The 15,751-nt window shown below is 42.3% G+C and overlaps 1 protein-coding gene and 1 pseudogene across 1 annotated transcript; one reads left to right on the forward strand and one right to left on the reverse strand.

Moving 5' to 3' along the window:
* Nucleotides 1-8,450: 8,450 nt before the first annotated feature.
* Nucleotides 8,451-15,388, reverse strand: Spint3 (serine peptidase inhibitor, Kunitz type 3). The gene is made up of 4 exons (XM_087197755.1): nt 15,227-15,388; nt 12,307-12,530; nt 9,105-9,324; nt 8,451-8,559 (listed from the first exon to the last, which is right to left on the reverse strand). The coding sequence occupies exons 1-4, from the start codon at nt 15,318-15,320 to the stop codon at nt 8,489-8,491; spliced, it is 609 nt and encodes a 202-aa protein (XP_087053881.1). The 5' UTR covers nt 15,321-15,388; the 3' UTR covers nt 8,451-8,488.
* Nucleotides 9,458-9,570, forward strand: LOC147822206 (U4 spliceosomal RNA; annotated as a pseudogene).
* Nucleotides 15,389-15,751: the final 363 nt, after the last annotated feature.

Below are 15,751 nucleotides of genomic sequence, written 5' to 3' on the forward strand. Positions count from 1 at the left end.
AACACACCTGCTTGTAGAGCCTGCAGCTCTTCCCTGCATGAAATTCCACTTCCCAGGCCAGAATGATGACACCCAGGGCAATTCTAAGATGCTCCCTTATCTGCTCATCCCTCCTTGCCTTCTCCATCCAGTTTCCTCTACCCTAAAAGGGACCTGACACCACCCACCCCTCAGGCCATTGCACCTCGAAGCAGAAAATTATTATGACAGTAAAGTGTACAGGATACCGAAAATGTGACGTATTAGGGTTTATTTTTCTCTTTAAGCTTTTATTTTCTCTATCTTTTTTTTGAAGATGTATGAAAAGTCTGGAGCCACCTAATGAAAAAAGCACACCAGATGTCTGGCAAAATCTCTTCCTCTATATTTCTTTTAAATATTGGTTTGCATTTCATTCCAATTACTAGTTGTTCAATTTTGCTTAATTTTGAAATTGCTCACTCTCCATGCTGTAGCCAGCGTGATCTTTTCAAAAAGTAAATATAATCTATAACTTTTTGTAATGAATGCATAAACACCTCAAACATGATGTTGAGTTTAAAAACCAGATAGAAAATAGTATCCGCTTGCTGGGGATTTAGCTCAGTGGTTCCAGCACCTGTCTCGAAAGCACAAGGTCCCAAGTTCGATCCCTGGTACCAAAAAAAAAAAAAAAAAAAAGAAAACACTATCCTCTACATGATTTCATTTGTATATAAAGTATAAAAAGAGGCAAATAATTGGAAGTGAAGATAATGACTTCTTGGGGTCCTGGAGGTGTCACATGGTGGGAGGCTCTTAGGGTGTGAGTAATGTACTGAAAAATTCATAAAGTTATACATTTATGAATATATATATTTATAATGTTATAGTTCAGTATTAAGTAAGTATGGGAGAAGGAAGAGAAATTTATCCTATCTCCATACACATAAAAGCTTCCAGTGGACTCTGATTCTTCTCACTGTGTGTAGAAGTTAGTATCAAAATTGAGTCTCTATGTCAAACCCTAACAAAATGAAGATGAAAGGCCAGGAAGGAAGGGCCCTCATGCATACATCGCTGGTGATGGAAATTATGCAAGAATTCCTGGATACCCTGGTACTCTAGACAGGGCTCTCAGTGTTCCAGAGAAGACAAAAGCCCAAAGACACTGGCCTGAAAATAGCTATTTCCATGAATGAGTTAGCCCATCTTCTGCAACAATCTTCTGTGACCAACTGTCTTTGCTTCAAGATAGCTGAAGCCTAGGTACGCTTTGTTTAGCATAACATGTATACTATGGATTGCATCCCCTGCTGTTCCTGAGTAAACAATTTCTTTGCTTTGGAGACTTTGTCTGTCATTCATTTTAGGTTGATATGTGAAATTTTTTTTTGGTACCAGGGATCTAACTTGGGACCTTGTGCTTGTGCGGCAGACAGCAGAACCACTGAGCTAAATCCCTGACCCAATACGTGAAATTTTTACTCCAGTCACCTGCTCTACTTGGCACATGTGGACTTCTCACTATGTGAAGCCACACTGGACCCCCTGGAGCTCCTTGGGTGCTTTCTCCTGTGCTGAGCAGCTCTGGCCACACAGCAGCTTGCTCCACGTGGACAGCATCCTCCACCTGGGAACTCTTCCCTCCACATCCTGCTTCCTTGTTCTTCTCACCTTGAAGGCTACTTCCTCCCAGAGGCTGTCCCTGCGCCCTTGTCTAAACTGTAACCCCACTCTTCCCTTCTGAGTATCCTCTTTTTTATCTTCCCAACACCACAATTTGCCTATTGATGCTTATTCTGGATCATTATTTGAGAAATGATCCTTGCCTCATCTAGATTCTAAATCACAGAAGGTTGGGGCTATCTCTAGCTCAGAGAAGATTATATCCCCAGCACCTGGCCCACCTTCTAGCAAAAATAATACTTATTTGTGATTTGGTTCATTAATAAAAAATCTTTCAAATAGAGGGACTAGATAAAAATAAAGATACGTTGGGGGAAAGGGCAAAATGTTAATAGCTATTGCATTAGTACAGCAAAACCATGGGTTTTTTTCTTTCATTATTACTCTAGTTTAATCTCTTGAGTCCTTTTTATGATGAAGGAAAGAAGAAATTTAAAATAATTCTGTTCCATATAAACTTTTATTTTTAAAAAGTTAAAACTCACAGATTTCTGTAAAAAAGATACAGATGGCAAAATTGTGTCCAATTTTCTAATTTCCATGGAATTGACTAGGAGGAAAAGAACAGCCCTCCTACAATTACCAGTAGCAAACAAGGGAACAGTTGAACCTCATTCCGTAAACTCCAAAAGGGTGTAGCAAAAGAAAAATAGACAGTCCTGCATTCTGATGTGTTTCAGCATGGGACCTAGCCCCACCTACTGCATCGCAGAAAAGGTACAGAGGAAAGAGGAAATAATATGGAAATGTTGAGGATCTTTACAAATTATTCCCATTTGAGTTGCACAACAGGACCCAAACTTAATGGCATGAATCAAAAGCATTTTATTATACTCATGGATTCTAAAGGTCAGGAATTGAGTCTTTGTCCAAAACCCAATTCTGTTGTTCCTCTTGGCATTGTCTGAGGTCATTCAGTGGTGCCCAGGTGGTGGCTAGGTTGGCCTGAAGACGCAGGAAACTTCACTCACAGATCTAGGGTCTCGGCAGGAGGACTGAACACTAACTCGGCTAGGAGTGTTGTACAGGGTATGCAATGTGCACGCCCTTTTCAGCATAGTACCTCAGGTAATGCAAAAAAATTTAAGACCTCTTGAATTTAAACACCCTAGACTTTCACTATGCCATGTTGCCTGCCCAGAAAATGCAGCCCCTCCCAAAGGGTGATATCCTGTACTTAACTATAACCATGTCTGTGATGATAAGCTTACATAATATTTCAGTAACCAGATATCTTTGTAAACATCCTGTTACGCTATATTTTCAAAACACCTAACCACCGGTCAATTGTGACATCTGCTTATCTGCTAAAAACTTTTGCCTCAGTAAAATTCCACTTTGCTCCATCCTACCCATCCTCCCCACTTAAAACTATTGTATAAAAACCTTCCCTCTTCAACCACTCAGGGCCCAGGCTTTTCTGAAGTACAAACTTCTCTGGGCCAACTGGTCAATAAAGGCTTTCCTCCACCTCTTTGAGTGGCTTTCGGTCTTTCCACGGTTCAGATTTCCTACCTCAAGGATAGGCAAGGTAATGTGTTAGTCACTTTCTTGTCACTGGGAAAAAATACCTGATATCTATAACTTTTTAAAAAAGCTTTCTTTCTTTCATCGGTACATGTTTACAGTACATAATGATGAGATTCATTGAGGAGAGTTGGTGCATGTACATAACACACCATAATTCTTTTCTCATCCAGTCCCCGTTTCCTCCCTCCCCCTTCCTTCCATCTCCTGACCCCTTCCCTTTTTGCAAAAGAGCTAGCTCCCTATTTTCTATTATCTTATTTTGCTCTTTATTTATATTTTGGGTTTCTCATAAAAGAAAAACCATGTGATATTTAAGTTTTTGTGTCGGATTTATTTTTCCTAATTATGATCTCAGGATGCATCCATTGTCCTACAAATGACTCAGGGTTATACCTTTGTATGGCAAGACATCAAAAATGGAAAGATCAAGTAGTTGATGTCTATGCCTGGAGTTGTTTCTGCATCCTTGAATCTGTTCCATTGAACCACGTGTCTGTCTGTTTTGGGTCCAGTCCTTCTAGATCCCACATTTTCTTTATCTGCTCATCTGTTGATGGGCATATAGGCTGCTTCCAAAATTTAGTTATTATGAGCTGTGCTGTTATAAATATGGTTATGAATGCATAATGCAGTATGATGTCTTTAATCCTTTTGGGAAGGTTCCTAGAAGGGGAATAGCTGTGTCAAATGGAATTTCCAGTTTTAGTTTTTTGAGGAATCTTCTTAATAACTTTATATCTTCTTTGCTCAGTTTTGGTAATTCATATATATCTCGGAATTTATCCATTTCTTCTGAATTCTCCAGTTTATCAGAGTGCAGTGTTATGGCTTGTGTTTAGATGTCCCCCAAAGCCTCGTGTGGATGAGGTGGGGCTTTTTTTTTCAGATGTGGCTGAATCCAGAAGGTGTGATGCTGGGATTAAGGGCGTGTGTTTACTAAACCACTACACATAAGTACTTGGTTTGGCAGCACCCTAATACTGGTAGTCTGGATGGGCTAAAGGGGCAGGAAGGTGCTGTTAAGGTCCCTTGTTGCTTTTGCTGTCTTCCACTGCCATGAATTGTTGCCCCTCTGGCACCTTGCCTTGGAGCCAGCCGATTATGGACTGAAACATCTTTGAACTGTAAGCCAAATAAACCTTTCCCTCTTTCATTTAGGGTTTTAGGTATTTTGTCTCAGGAATGAGAGAAAAGTAACTAACACATACAGGTTCTCAAAATAGTTACCAATAATCTGGGTTTCAGCAATGTCTGACTTTTAAAATTGCATTGATTTGGGTCTTTTCTTTCCTTCTTTTGGTAAGATTGGCTAAAGGTTTGTCTATTTTGTTTGTTCTTTCAACCCTCTCTTCAATTCATTGTATTGCTTTTTGAGTCTCAATTTCACTAATTTCTGCTCTGATTTTTATTATTTCTTTCCTTGTACTAGCTTTGGAATTGCATCATTCTTCTTTTCCAAGACTTGGAGGTGCATTATTAGGGTACATATTGGGGCTTGCTCTTTTTCTGATGTGACCACTCACAGCTATAAACTTCCCTCTGAGGAGTGCTTTTATTGTGTCCCATAATTTCTAGTATGTTTTACTGATATTATTCTTTAACTCTTGGAACTGTTTCATTTCTTCCTTGATTTCTTTGGTGACCCATTGATTATTCAAGAGTATATTGTTTAATTTCTGTGCATTTGCATAATTTCTGTGGTTTCTTTTGCCATTGATTCATAGTTTCATTGCACTGTGATCTCATAATATGCATGGGGTAATTTTGACCCTTTTGCATTTCCGTAAGAATGCTTTTTGGGCTAGTATGTGGTCTAATTTGGATAATTCATAATCTGTGGTGGTTGGGCAGAACACTCTGTAGATATTATATTCATTTGTAATCGTTCTGCCCTAGTCTCCCAGAGCGCTCAGGTAGCAGGCATGCACCTTACACCTGGTCTGATTATTTCTTAACAAGCAGGAAGTGCTTTTATACAATCACATCAAATTTATCAACTTAATTGACTTTGACATTGATAAAATATTAATTATCTAATCTATCAGACTTTTTGTTTGTTTTTTGGTACCGGGGATCAAACAGGTCCTTGTGCTTGCAGGGCAGGGGATGGAACCACTGAGCTAAATCCCTGGCCGTTCTATCATGACTTTTTAGGGCTGAAGAAGAGGACTCTTCAATCCCCACAAGATTGGTCTCTCCATGGCAACTTGGTGAAGACAAAGAATCAAATAAAAGACAAGATGGAGGGCCGGGGATTTAGCTCAGTGGTGCTGCCGCCTGCCTCAGAAGTGAAAAGTCCTGAGTTTGATTCCCAGTACCAAAAAAAAAAAAAAGACAAAATAGAATGGGCGGTTTTTGCAGGTGGCCTTACCCAGGTAAAGCTCTCTTTGAAGCAAGAGGGTTTTAGCATCTCTCTGAGGAATTCTGGGGCCCATTTAGAAGAGAAACTGTAGCACTTCCAGGACACCAGGGAAATTTTCTGGGATAGGAGGTGACTCTTTAGTAATGCTACTTGTTTCTTTCTTTGGTGCAATATACAATACTTTGGGAAAGCAGTCAGGAACCAAGGAAATTAAATTTATCTACATAGAGTTTTAGTTAAGCTGGTTTAAAGTTTAGTGTTCCAAGAACTCCAGCACCATAATCAATGCAGTCCCAAGTACATAAATTTCTTGGGTAGATATCATTACAGGAAAACTGGGTCACAGACAGGAAAACTGGTTCAGACAGGTGTGTCCTACCACACTCCCATGAGGATAAGCCTCAGTAACAGGGGAGTGGTTTACTCCATGTCAGTTGACTGTATCTTCTTCCCTTTCTCCTCACCAACAACTGACTTATTAAATTCCTGCTCTCTGCTTCCTAGGAGCCCCAGAAGACAGATCTGGGATTGGGATGCTTGCCACCTCACCAGAGAATGTGGATTCTCAGCTTCTACAGTCTTCCTTTTGCCCTAGGAGGGAGGCCCTGGGTTCTGCACTTATCAGCTGCCATGGGTTGAATTGAGTTCCTTAAAAGAGGACCCAGTTGGCCGGGGATTTACCTCGGTGGCACCGCACCTGCCTTGCAAATGCAATGTCCTGAGTTCAATCCCCAGTACCAAAAAAAAGAGAGCCCAGTCATCTAACTTCTACTACCACAGAATGTGACCTTGTTTGGAAATGAGCTTCTTAAGAAGAATCAAGTTAGGATGAAATCGAAAGGGTGGACCATAATCTAATGTGACTGGTGTCCTTATTAGAAGGGGAAAATAGACAATAGCTCTTCACATCATGCAAAGATTGGAGTTATGTTGCCTTGAGCCAAGGAACTTCCAGAAGCTAGGAAAAAGGCCTGAAACATATTCTTTCTTGGGACTTTTGGAAGGTGCATGGCCCAGTCAACACCCTGATTTCTGACTTCTGGCCTCTAAAACTGTGAGGGAACAAATTCCTCTTGTTTAAGCCCCTTAGTTTCTAGTCAGTCCTCTGTATGGCTGTCCCAGAAAACAAGTATATCAGTTACATGACATGTCCATGCCCCTACCTCTAACCCTGTACAATGGACACAATAATCCACCCTCCCTCACAGAAGTCTCAGGAAATGAAAGACTAAACAAAATAACATGTGTAAAATGCTAAGTGTGGAGCCTGGTACACAGGAAGTGCTGAATACTTGAGTATCTTTTCTTTTTATAACTGAAAAAGTCCAGCTCCACACTTCTTCTCCTGTCTTCATGAACACACATGACCTCAAGGAAGGGGTCCTTATGACTCTTACTCCCTCCTTTCTCCTTCTGTAGTCCAGGAGAACCTGGATGCAGTAGCTTGATCTACAGTCACAGCCACAACCTGCCTCAGAATCTGACTTGCTGCAAAAAGTAATTTTTAAAAAAAGCTTTAATGATAAAGAGTGCAGTTAGAAGCAATAAAGCTGAGAACTCACTCCTTTTTCTCCATTCAATGCAAACTAGCACACTATGGTTATTCCTGCTTCCATTGCCCTCAGAGACATAGAAAATAAGATAACAAAAGCTTAGATCACTGATACCCTAGTCAAGAGAATATGAATGTTGGATATCCAAGTGCGACATTCTGGTCATCTTTACCTTACTTCCACCTCATCACGGTTTCACAATTATGCACTACATCTCATAAATATAATTAAGATCAGTGAATTCTGGGATGAGCATGTGTCCTAAGAGCCACAAGATGACTCAGCACACTGGCAATCACACCTGGAGGTTCAGTGGGAAGCACCTAAAACAGAAATGTCTGGCCTTTAAATTCTGAAGCCTGAGTTATCAGCCCCTTTTTCTGTTGCTATTGCTACTTTTGACTTGTGTGCAGTGCTTTTTGGTCACGCCAGCAACTTTCATGACTTGTGTTATACCTTTTTTGGCATGGAGTAGCCCTGAGCACAACTTCCTGTAATCTTCAATAAATGTAGCTGCTTACTACTTACCACTGGGTTATGCTTGGCAATTCTTACCTTCTTGTACACAAGAACCAGAACTATTATGGGACTATTCAACTATAACATCTGGTGAGCCAGGAGGAGGACATCACCAACCTTAGGAGACCACACTGGACAACAAGCCAAGGGACATCCTTGCACAGAAGCCCAGAGTCTTCATCAAACATCAGAAGCATCAGCAGCCCAGAGACCTTTAGAGACCTCAGCAGAAGCAGGCAACTAGCAACCCAGCCAGCAAGAAAGTTAACTCCTGGCCATTCCACGCTCCTAGAGCAGAGAAGGTGAGCCAGTCCCAGAAGCTCCCCCGCCACCATTCCACGTTCCTACGGCAGAGAAGGTGAGCCGCGTGGGTGCCAGAAGCACCCCTCCTCCACCATGGAAATGAAAAGACACCTAAACAAGCCTCAAAAACAGACTTCCGGATCACCTACAGCAACCCCAAAGGGAAACCAGATGGAACAATCTGATACTCAACCACCTGGACTCTCTGAACTGGCAACAAAATTGGATCTGGGAAAAATGAAATCAGAAATGATTACTCAGATAATAGCCTAGAGTTCTGGCTTCAATAGCCTACTTCTGTAGTCAGTCCTGTGCAGATGAGATGCACGCATTCATTCCACAAATATTTATGAATTGCCACCTTGTCAGGAACTGTGGAACATGCTGGGGACAAAGTGATGAGGAAAACAAAGACATACAGTTCTTGTTCTTGTGGTGCTTAAGAGTGTATGGCTAAATGGTGCTGAAATAAGTAAAGCTGGGGGAGAAGAAGGAGGCAAGGTCTGCTGAGAAAAGGATGAACTTAGCCGAATGAATACTATGCTAGAAGAATATTTATTGCTGTTGGAAATTGTTACAGATGGGGGATTGTGGGGGTGGGGTCTTGGACTTTACCAGGTCCAGGCAACACAGGTTTCAGCATCACTGTAAAAGAAAAACAATACTTGCTGATTTTCATTGATCCTATCCTTGACCTGGACCTTGCACATGATCATATCCTAGACCAGTGACAGAAACTTCTTACCGCTTTCAATGATACAAACAGCCCACTGTGACACACATGCCACAGGTTTGCCACCGCTGTCCTAGACCACCCCAGAAATGAGCAACTGCAGTCCTCCCTGAAGCCAGGGGACAGACAGCAATGAAGTAACTTCACCAAACCTGAGTGGTGAAAGCACAGGAGAATTTCAGGTCTGCTGTGCAGAGTGGCTGCCTCTGTGTTCCCCTCTGAAAAGGAGCATGGGTGAGGTCACTCAGATCATGTTAAGGGCACTTATAACAGTGACTTCCTACCGAGCTCCAAGAAGAGCTTGTGCTCAGTCTGTGGGTTCATAAGACACCTGCCACTTCATCCCTGAAGTCAAGAGAGCCTCAACCTCAGAGTCACTGTGCAGCTGGGAGGTGTGTGGGAACCCTACACTCCTCTCCTTCCCCCAAGCCTTCCCTTTCAGAGTTCCCAGCTTTACCACAAGTCTGGACACACTGCTCCTTGTTCTGGAAGTTGTTCTGCTTCGCTCTGCAGCCACCATATACAAATTTCTCACAGAGCCTGGAGGTGGCATTGAAGAAGAATCTGGGAAACAGAGCCTTGCAGGGACCCGTGTAGGGAGGGTCCAGGCAGAAAGCAGGTGGCGGGGCTGCGGAGACAAGAGGGAGTCTGAGGTCATGATGGTCACACAGCACAGTCTACACAGCAAACAATGGAAACAACCATGAGTCCAGTGAAAAGTTGGGAGGGAGCTGGAAGTGCGAACCCTCTATCTCATAGCTTGCTTTCTGGACATTATTAATTTTGTTCACTATACCATTACATGGTGATAGCTTTGCACAGTGGCAGTATCATAACGAATGAGGTTTATCTGAGGCACGATTATTGTTAATTGAAAACTTTTCTCATTATATGGTGACAATGTAAGAAAAAAAAGTTATATTCCCCACTGAAGTATTTATGCATTAATAAATTGAGTGATGCCTGAGATTTGATTTTAAGAACTCCAGGATACAAATTGAAAAAATAGTAGAAAGATACACATATTTAGTATTCTCCATGTCAATAATTGTAGTTTAGTAATGGATATGTGGAGGTTTATTAAGCCATTCTCTTTACTTTTTGCATCTTCGCAAGTTTCAATTACTTAAAGAAAATTCCTTTAACTGATCATGATGTCATAGAAGAATAGGGACAAAACCATGCTATTTGTTAATATTGGCTACCTTGTAGACAACAGAATAATGGAATTTTGACAGGGAATCTTGAAACCTGCTTTATACATCTTTAGTAAAGTTAGAAACAATGGAGTTGAGAAGTCACTGTCTTCCCTCTATTAATTCAAAAGGGCACCCTAGGGTTATTCCTGGTTCCATTGTCCTAAGAGAGGTAGAAAATAAAATAACAAAAAGCTTAGGATATCTTCCATGCCCTAGACAAGAGCACAAGTGCATTGGCTCTTCCTGTCTGACATTCTGGTCATTTTTATCCCATTTCCACCTCCTTACAGGCTCCTAAATGTAATTAATATCAGAGTGAATTCTAAGAAAGCATGCATGCTAAGAGGGCCCAAGATGACTCAGCACTCTCCTGTCAATCACACCTAGAGAGTCAATGAGAGGCACCTAAAACAGAGGTGCTTGGACTTTGAATTCTGAAATCCTGAGTTATCAGCCCCCGCTTTCTGTTTCTGTTGCTACTTTTGACCTGTGTGCCGTGCTTTTCAGGTGCTCTAGCACATTTCTTGATCTGTATTATACATTTGGTGGCACAGACTAGCCCTGGGCATAACATCCTATTATCTTCATGAGCATAGCTGCTTACTACATACTATGGGCTGTATCCTTGGCAATACTTTCTTCATTGTACACAAGAACCTGACTATTATTGGCCCATTCAACTGTAACAGGGTCACCCAGGTTTTGTGTAGCTTGGCATCAAGACCTAGATGCCACAGTCATGGGTTTACTTCCTGTCACTGGTTTGGTACAGTCTGCAAGAAGGAAAAGGAAGTTCTCAGCCCTCCAGGACAATGGGAAATACTACCATATTTGTGGATGGTGTCAAATAAAGTTTGAAGTCGCAAACAAAAGAATCTAGTCTGCTTAGTTTAATCACAAAATGAATGCCTTGGGTGAGAATGTAGCTCACTGGTTGATCACTTGCCTAGCATGCTCTAGCTCTAGACTTGAAGTTCAATTGCCAACACAGAAAACACACACACACAGAGGAAAGGGAGGGAGAAAGAGAGGGGGGAAGGAAAGAAGGAAGGAAGGGAGGGAGGAAGAGAAAGAAGCAAGGAACAAAAAGGGAGGAAGGAAATAAATGTACAGTGGATCCTTGATGTACAAATTCAAATCACTCAGAAGGCCTGGTTATAACTCAAGTTGGTCAACTGAAAACTCAGGCTCCTCTACACAGCCTTCAAAGTCTCTCTCCTGTATAATTTTAGGCCACACTTTCTTCCAGACAGATCTCAGTGTCTAGAGAGACATTGCCCAGGATTTCTCAATTAAACCCACACAGGAAAGGATGTTGTCATGTTCCTGCCAGATCTCTTTAGGGGTTAAATCTGTATCTGAGACCATCTGGAAGCATAAGCAGCCAGCTTTCAGGTCATAATTCGAGACTTTGGTCATAAGTTAAAACTAAAATTTCCGTCATAACTCAAGTTGTTTGTGTATCAGGCCAGAGAGAAAGACAGAACAAATGTACAATATCACAGTAGTTGCACGAGGTCTTTGTGAAAGTGTCCTTGCTCCCACTGCTCCATGTGATTGAAACTCAGAATTGGATGCCAGAAACCCCACCTCTACACCCACATGGAAGCATGAGGAGGATGAAGGCAGGATGAAGTCCAGATGATGATTAGGTCTAGAGTCCTGGCTTTGATATCCTCGCTCTGTAGTCAGTCCTATGCAGATGAGATGCACTTATTTATTCATTCCACAAATATTTATGGATTGTCACCTTGGTGTCAAGAACTGTGTAACATGCTGGGGACAAAGTGATGAGAAAAACAAAGAAATACAGTTCTTGTTCTTGTGGTGCTTAAGAGTGTATGGCTAAACAGTGCTTAAACAAGTAAAACCTGAGGAGAAGAAAGAGCCAGGGTCTGCTGGGATGGACATCAAGAGAAAGAAGCAGAGAAGGGGATGAACTTAGCAGACTAAATACTAGTCTGGAAGAATAGTTATTGCCATTGGAAAATGATTGTAGTGTTTTAGGGGGCTCAGACTTCAGCATATTGAGGCAGCATAGAGGTCGGCATCTTTGCTAAAGAAAAAATAAACTTGCTGATTGTCATTGATCCTATCCTTGACCTGGACCCTGTACACCATCATAGATCTTAGACCACCCCAGAAATGAGCAACTGCAGTCCTCCCTGAAGCCAGGGGACAGACAGCAATGAAATAACTTCACCAAACCTGAGTGGTGAAAGCACAGGAGAATTTCAGGTCTGCTGTGCAGAGTGGCTGCCTCTGTGTTCCCCTCTGAAAAGGGGCATGGGTGAGGTCACTCAGATCATGTTAAGGGCACTTATAACAGTGACTTCCTACCGAGCTCCAAGAAGAGCTTGTGCTCAGTCTGTGGGTTCATAAGACACCTGCCACTTCATCCCTGAAGTCAAGAGAGCCTCAACCTCAGAGTCACTGTGCAGCTGGGAGGTGTGTGGGAACCCTACACTCCTCTCCTTCCCCCAAGCCTTCCCTTTCAGAGTTCCCAGCTTTACCACAAGTCTGGACACACTGCTCCTTGTTCTGGAAGTTGTTCTGCTTCGCTCTGCAGCCACCATATACAAATTTCTCACAGAGCCTGGAGGTGGCATTGAAGAAGAATCTGGGAAACAGAGCCTTGCAGGGACCCGTGTAGGGAGGGTCCAGGCAGAAAGCAGGTGGCGGGGCTGCGGAGACAAGAGGGAGTCTGAGGTCAGCTAGGATGATGGTCACACAGCACAGTCTACACAGCAAACAATGGAAACAACCATGAGTCCAGTGAAAAGTTGGGAGGGAGCTGGAAGTGCGAACCCTCTATCTCATAGCTTGCTTTCTGGACATTATTTATTTATTTTTTTGGTGCCGGTGATCGAACTCAGGTTAATTTTGTTCGCTATACCATGATATTGTAAAAAAAAAGAAAAAGTTACATTCCCCGCTGAAGTATTTATGCGTCATTAATTGGTGATGCCTGAGATTTGATGTTTCAGAACTCCAGGATATAAACAAATTGAAAAAAATAGTAGAAAGATACACATATTTAGTATTCTCCATGTCATCAATTGTAGAATACTGGGTACGTGGAGCTTTATTAAGCCATTCTCTTTATTTTTTGTATCTTTGCAAGTTTCAATTGTTTAAAGAAATTTCCTTTAATTGATCATGCTGTCATGGAGGAATAGGGAGGAAAACACTGTTTGTTAATGTTGGATACCTTGTCTGGTGATATCCCAATTTGGTGAAGAATAAAATCATGCTAGGGGAGTGTGGCTGTCCATTCTTTGTAGCAGAAGACTTCACTTTTAAATAAAATCTGTTAGGTCTGTGGATGTGGACCCCAGAGCCCCATCCTCAGCTTCCTCATAGACCCTAATCCCTTTGATTCCATTGCTGCCCACCCAGCTTCATTTATTGCCCAAGAACCATTATGGAATGGTTCTTGATTACATGTTCTCTCAGCTCTCAGGCCTGACACTCAATGGGTGTTTGACCTAAGGTAGAAAAATGAATGACTCTGAGCCAGCTGTCTCATCAGATACCAGCTGCAAGTTCCAGGAGTGACTCCTAAGTTTAATTTACTAGGTATATAAATGTTGGAGTTCCACTGCCAATTCTCTAGAACAATTTCAGAACTCAAGAAGGCATTTTAAGTCTAGTGTGTGGCCTATTCCTGTGATCCTAGCACTTTGGGAAGCACAGGCAGATGGATTACAAGTTGGAGCCCAGCGTAGGCAAGAAGACATAACGAAACCTTGTTTCAAATTAAAAAAAAAAAATTATTAAAGCCTGCTGATGTAGCTCAGTGCAGAAAACCTGGGTTCAAGCTCCAGCATTACAAAAATAAATAAACAAATAAATCAATAAATAACAAATTAAGGCACTTTGCTTAGTGTTACTCTTTGGTATAAAGAACACAATACGGGAATTGCCCAAATAGATGCACAGGGTACAGAAAACAGGGTGGCCCATTTCCTATTTGGGGTGTGTCATTCTCTCAGTACAACTATATGTTTACCAACCTGGAAGTGCTCCAGATCCACCATGAGGGGTTTCCTTGAGGTTTCATTACAGAAGCGTGATTACACAACCATTGGTGATTGAACTCAGTTCCTGTGGTCCACTCCCCTCCCAGGGGGTCAAGAAAGTAGGGAGGAAAATTTTAGCCTTCAAATTGCCTGATTCGTGTATCAGACAATAGTCTCTGCCTCTAGGACCAGTGCCTTCCGTCATCTAACTAAGCATGTGGACGATAGTAAGTGCCTAGAGTTTCAGATATATCATTCCAGAGATGGGGACAAAGACCAGATATTTATTTTTAAATCATGTTTTGTATCAGGAATGTGGAGTTGGACATGCAGATGCTCAATGAGTAACTAAGAGCAAATAACCCTTGGTAGGGCTACTTTCATTTTTATATGTCTCCCTTATTACCTTAAATGTGGGATCACATCCCTGCTCAGCTCTGCCTGAAGGCATGTTAATCAATTAAGGAGTAATAATACAAGGTTTCTTAACCCTAAATTTACCTAGCCTATTGCATTCCCTTTCAAGACTGAGGACACCAAGACAAGAATAACAAAATAATTTTCAGGATTTTCAAGAGCATCCAATTGCCCGCTTTCACAAAATCCATATGGAGACCTCCAGAAGCCATGCCTGAAAGTCTCTGAATTTGTCCTCAATCTGTAATCACCTCAGGTTCCAGAAAAAGTAGACCCTTCTGACCACTCGCTGATGAGGTCACCCATCAAGGGGGAGCAATTATGTCCCCCCAGGAGCCTTCATCTCAGTAACAATCAAATTATTCCCTAGAAGGATGATGGGCTCTCAAACCTCAGGAAACCAATCTGAGACTGATCAACAGGACCAAACTTGACCTGGTTTACCTCCATTGCCAGCTATGCCAAACACTTACCTTTCTTCACCTTTTCTCTAAACCCTCAAAACTTCTGTCTGCCTCCAAAAAACAGATCTTGACTACATCAGTGCTTCCCAGCATGGCCATGCTGACTAAAGCTCCTTTCCTGCTCTTCACTACTGTTCATCTCCTTTATTGAGTCTGATCTATGGGGAGCAGTGGAGTCAGAGCTTTGGGCCCCAAAGTCTAGTATCAATGCCACATATGTTTAGGGAGCCAACTGTGACCCAGGATGGTCAAAGACCAAGAATAGAGAAAAACTCAAAGGTGGGGTCCACGATCTGGCAGAACTGTTTGATGAGCATTTGGTACAATCAATCTTTTAGTCATGAAATGTCCTTGGAGTTAAAACTTTCTAATTTCCCAATAAAAGATCCAGAGAGAGAGGCTTGCTTCCACCCGAAGCCTACCCATGCTTCTTCAGCCTCTCCCACTAACCAGGGAGAGGAGAGAGTCAGGAGTTACCTTGGGAAGGAGCACTGGTTCCTCTCTCCTGGGTGCTGGCCACCAAGGTGACCAGGAGGACAAGGAGAACTGCAGAGAGGCTGAGCCGGTGCATCTTGGTGACCGAGAGAGTGGAGAGAGTGGAGGATTCCTGAGAGCTGGGGAAAGGCAAAATTTATCCTATACAAGATGAAGATGGGAAAGGATGGGAGGAGGGAACTGAAGAAGGGGAGGAGCTGATATTGCACAACCTTCCCACCTCCCCAGGCTTTGTGATTCTGTTGCCTGGGGCCCACTGACTCAGCAATAGTGCTTCCCAGTTATGCAGTGAGATGCCTGGGATCTCCTTCAAATGCAGATTCCAACGTGGCTGGTCTGGGGTAAGCTGCTGTCTTTCCAACCAGAGCCCCCCCCCCCCCCATCCTCTCCTATAAAATCAGCAATAGAGGTGGTTAAGGCTACAGGATGGCATTTTGAGGCCACCCTGAGCAACTTAGTAAGACTCTGATTCAAAATAAACTATATAAAGTGCTCAGCAGGATACAA

Source organism: Heterocephalus glaber, unplaced genomic scaffold, assembly GCF_053883595.1.
Source record: "Heterocephalus glaber isolate CG9 unplaced genomic scaffold, H.glaber_assembly_v1.0 deba00001673, whole genome shotgun sequence".
NCBI classification, from domain to species: domain Eukaryota; kingdom Metazoa; phylum Chordata; class Mammalia; order Rodentia; family Bathyergidae; genus Heterocephalus; species Heterocephalus glaber.